The 3368-nt window shown below is 43.7% G+C and overlaps 1 protein-coding gene across 3 annotated transcripts in view; it reads right to left on the bottom strand.

The window, feature by feature from the left end:
* Window positions 1-3368, bottom strand: part of SIM1 (single-minded family bHLH transcription factor 1) — a 70575-nt gene that overhangs the window by 58938 nt on the left and 8269 nt on the right. Inside the window, exon 1 of one of the 3 annotated variants that reach the window (XM_019520166.1) lies at window positions 351-1114. The exons of 1 other annotated variant lie outside the window; for it this stretch is intronic. In XM_019520166.1, the coding sequence (XP_019375711.1) occupies window positions 351-432 (82 nt within the window). In that variant the 5' untranslated portion in view covers window positions 433-1114. Of the gene's footprint in view, window positions 1-125; window positions 1115-3368 lie in introns of those variants that run through there. One more of the 3 variants, XM_019520167.1, reaches the window with a different exon arrangement.

Raw genomic sequence — 3368 nt, 5'->3', positions numbered from 1 at the left:
CCCCCCGCCCCCCCCCCCCCCCCACTTCCCATTGCAACCTCTCTGCTTTCTTTCTGCTTTGATGCTCTTCTCCCCTCCCCTCTCTCCCTAGTCCGGGACCTGTCCCCCATTCCCAGCACACATACCTCTGTCTCTAGCCCTAGGTCCTTCGTCTCGCCAAATGCCAGCCGACTATCAGGTCCCTCGGTGGGTACTGCCTTCTGCCCCAGAGCAGGTTCCCCGTAACTTTACAAAGCCCAGGGGCAAAGGGTTTGGGAGGGATGCCTGACCCTTTTGTGCCTCCATCGTGATGCACTGCCTCCGGAAAGCAATCAACCCATCTCCCCAGTAGACCTCCAGGAGCTACAGACCTACGGACTTCCAGCTTTCCCAGTACCCAAACGTAACAGAAGTCCATTCACTGCACTGGAGCTGGGAGCTACTGGCAAGCATCTATTCTGGGCGCTTGGTGATTGAGCCCGTGATGAGGCTACCAGACACTCAGTTTAACTGGGAATGAAACAGGTCTAACCCCCTCCTGCCACCTTTGCAGTTTTCCACTCCAAGACTTGGTGCTTAATGACATGTTTTGCTCGGTTGGTTGTTTCCAACAATGAAGTCCATTAAAAGGGGAGGAAAGAACCACTCCTGATTCTTCCTACCCGAAGCGGCAGGAAAACAGACTCCTACTTTCAATAAAGGCTCTTGTGTGTCCCTCGCCTGGATTTTAAGTTGTTTATTAAGCCAAGTGTACGGAACTAATTATTCTGCTCCTAAAAGGGAAAATAGCCCGAGCCTTGCGAGTTAATGAATAGCTCCTGCACATTACAAGTTAACTTTTTTTTCAGGAACACTTTTTTTTTTTTCCACGGAGCGTTGCACTCTTCCTTATACGCTTCACGTGGAAACCCTTCGCTGGCTGGCTATGTCTGTTAATGTTTTATAATTAAATGTTTTCACTTGTCTACCTGAACCGGCTTTTCGAAAGCCTATCACATGTGCTAGCTCTTTGTGATAGCTAGCTGTTTCAGTACCTTTTCAGTTGGAGATTATTTTTAGTCAGTGCCAACACAAATCTAATTGCTCTCCTCGTGCCCTTTAAAATTCGGCTTTTAAAGGTTACACACGGGCAAACTCTCCACTACTGTTACTTTAAAGCTCTATCTGACTGTCTCTTCGTTTTAACATCCAATTTTCTTTTAGCGAGGGAAGCAGACTGATTTCTTGCACTTGACCTACCGCAGAAAATTCTGCAAATCCGTTGATTGTCTTCTTTAAAACAAAACAAGGAAATCAGCTCTCCCTTTTGCTTCAGGATTACACTGGAAACAAGATCTAAAGATTCTCTTGTAATTTGGAGAGGCCAACAGAATAATAGGTTTGGAATAGAAACAAGCAGCTTTGTGAGGGGAAGGATAACTAAATCGTTTTTAGGCAAAGGATTTTCCCAGCTAGAGTGGCCGAAGACAAAGAAAAACATAATCTATTTTGGAAGATTTCCAAGTTATGCCACATTAACCTTAGTAGATAAAAATTTGCTTTTCTCTCTGAGCTCCCTCCGCCAGCCCGAGTCTGGTTAGTCATATTTGCATAAGTACCCTTAGAAGGGATGTATCTATTATGGATCTAAAGAGCCAACTAGCTCACATTTCATTTGAACATCTAGGCGAAGTTTTACTGTCGCTTTATACTTGATGCATTGTAGAACCTTTTCCATTTAAATACCCCCTGACCCATGGATTACCTCAATGGACTGGCTGCACGGGCTTTGTAATTTCCTGAAAATGAGATTTCGATTTATAAAACAAGAAACCAATTAGTAACCAAATGAGGCGAAGTAGATCCACTAAAATTGACCTAATCCCACAGGCACCATTTAGGCCAGTTCTTGGCGAATGAATGATGAGCCACCGTCTAGCGTGGGCGCGGGGCATCCTCCAGCTGTGTTATTGCAAGCAGCAAAAATAAATTGATCGAGCTTTTCCTTCCGAATGAATGTTATACTCTTGACAAAATATAAAAGATGTCCCCAAAATAACAATCTCCTCCACTGGAGGATGTATTTTTTATATAAAATAGACAACTGAAGCTGCAAGGGAGCGACCACATTTCGGTTTTAGCCAACCCGTGGGGTTGTCTGGACTATTTGAGCAAATTAGCATCCTAATTAACAACAACAACAAAACAAAACGTTAGCTTTGGCCTGGACTGAGAATTGAATCCACATTTCTTTTAACAATTTATCCGTAGAAAAGTTGCACTGAAACGTCCAACTTTTTTAGAATATAGCAAAGGTAGCGTCTCTACCTTTCTGCACAGGAGCTAACTGTATCGGCCACATCTGCTGAAGCATTAGTATTCCCGGGGCTTTTGAAATGTTTTATTCTCATTCACACACGCCCAGACGGCTGCACAAGCTAGTTCACACGAACAGGACGTCCTAAGATAAGGACAATGTAATACCCACTGCTAAAAGAACCGACTGCTTTGAGCTAACAATATCCACCCTCCATTTTTTGATTGATCCAATCTTTAATGCCGGGAACCAATGGCGAAGTTGGGTTGATGGATAGTTTCTGCCCAATGACAATTCTGCCTTATTGCAAGAGTCAGATCCCAGGGATCACTCCCCCAATGAAATATCATACAAAACGTGAGCAAAACTGGGGTTCAGGGTAGCGAAAACAACTGCCTCAGAACAAACTTTGCACTCCAAGATTAAGATGCTTCTCAATGAAAGATAAGGGCCAAGAATTGACTGCTGGTGGTGGCGGGGGAGGTTTCTGAGCTGAAAAAACAGAGCCCTTGAAGGGTAGTTTGGTGGAGGCTCATTTACCCTCGCTTAAGCTAATTGCTGGCCTTTGGTGGTGAACGCACTTGGAGGCTGCACTCTGACAGTCCATAATGCTGGGTGTCAAATTGAACAGTGCGGGAACAGAGCGACCCAAGAAACGATGGGTACTAAATATATATTCAGCTAGAGATGAGACCCTATAGGAATATCGGTAGTTCAGATTGCTGATTTATTTTAAATGATTACAATCAAAATAAAATTCCAAACGAAATAAGCTGTGGGTAAGTAACAGCATTGGGCTCTGATCCTTCTGCTTTTATTCAGGTAGAGGTTTGAAGGAAATCAGCAGACTTTTGCCTGAATCGTGTATCTTTACAGCTTCTTCACTGTAGTTTGTGCTTAATAAAAATTTATTTCTAAATAATCCTTTGCCCTGATACTGTATGTCCTACTCCAGAGAACTCCCCATTGAAATCAATCGAGAGTTTTACCTAAATGACTGCAGAATTTGTCCCGGATTTGTGGCTCGTGGTTCTAAGTGGGGTTAGAAAGACCATTATTATCCTCGAAAGATTTTTTTTTGGGGGGGGGGGGG

The sequence above is a fragment of the Gavialis gangeticus genome, unplaced genomic scaffold (genome assembly GCF_001723915.1).
Source record: "Gavialis gangeticus isolate Ggan-Ray unplaced genomic scaffold, GavGan_comp1, whole genome shotgun sequence".
In the NCBI taxonomy this organism is placed as follows: domain Eukaryota; kingdom Metazoa; phylum Chordata; order Crocodylia; family Gavialidae; genus Gavialis; species Gavialis gangeticus.
This window is presented reverse-complemented; position numbering and strand designations above follow the sequence as displayed.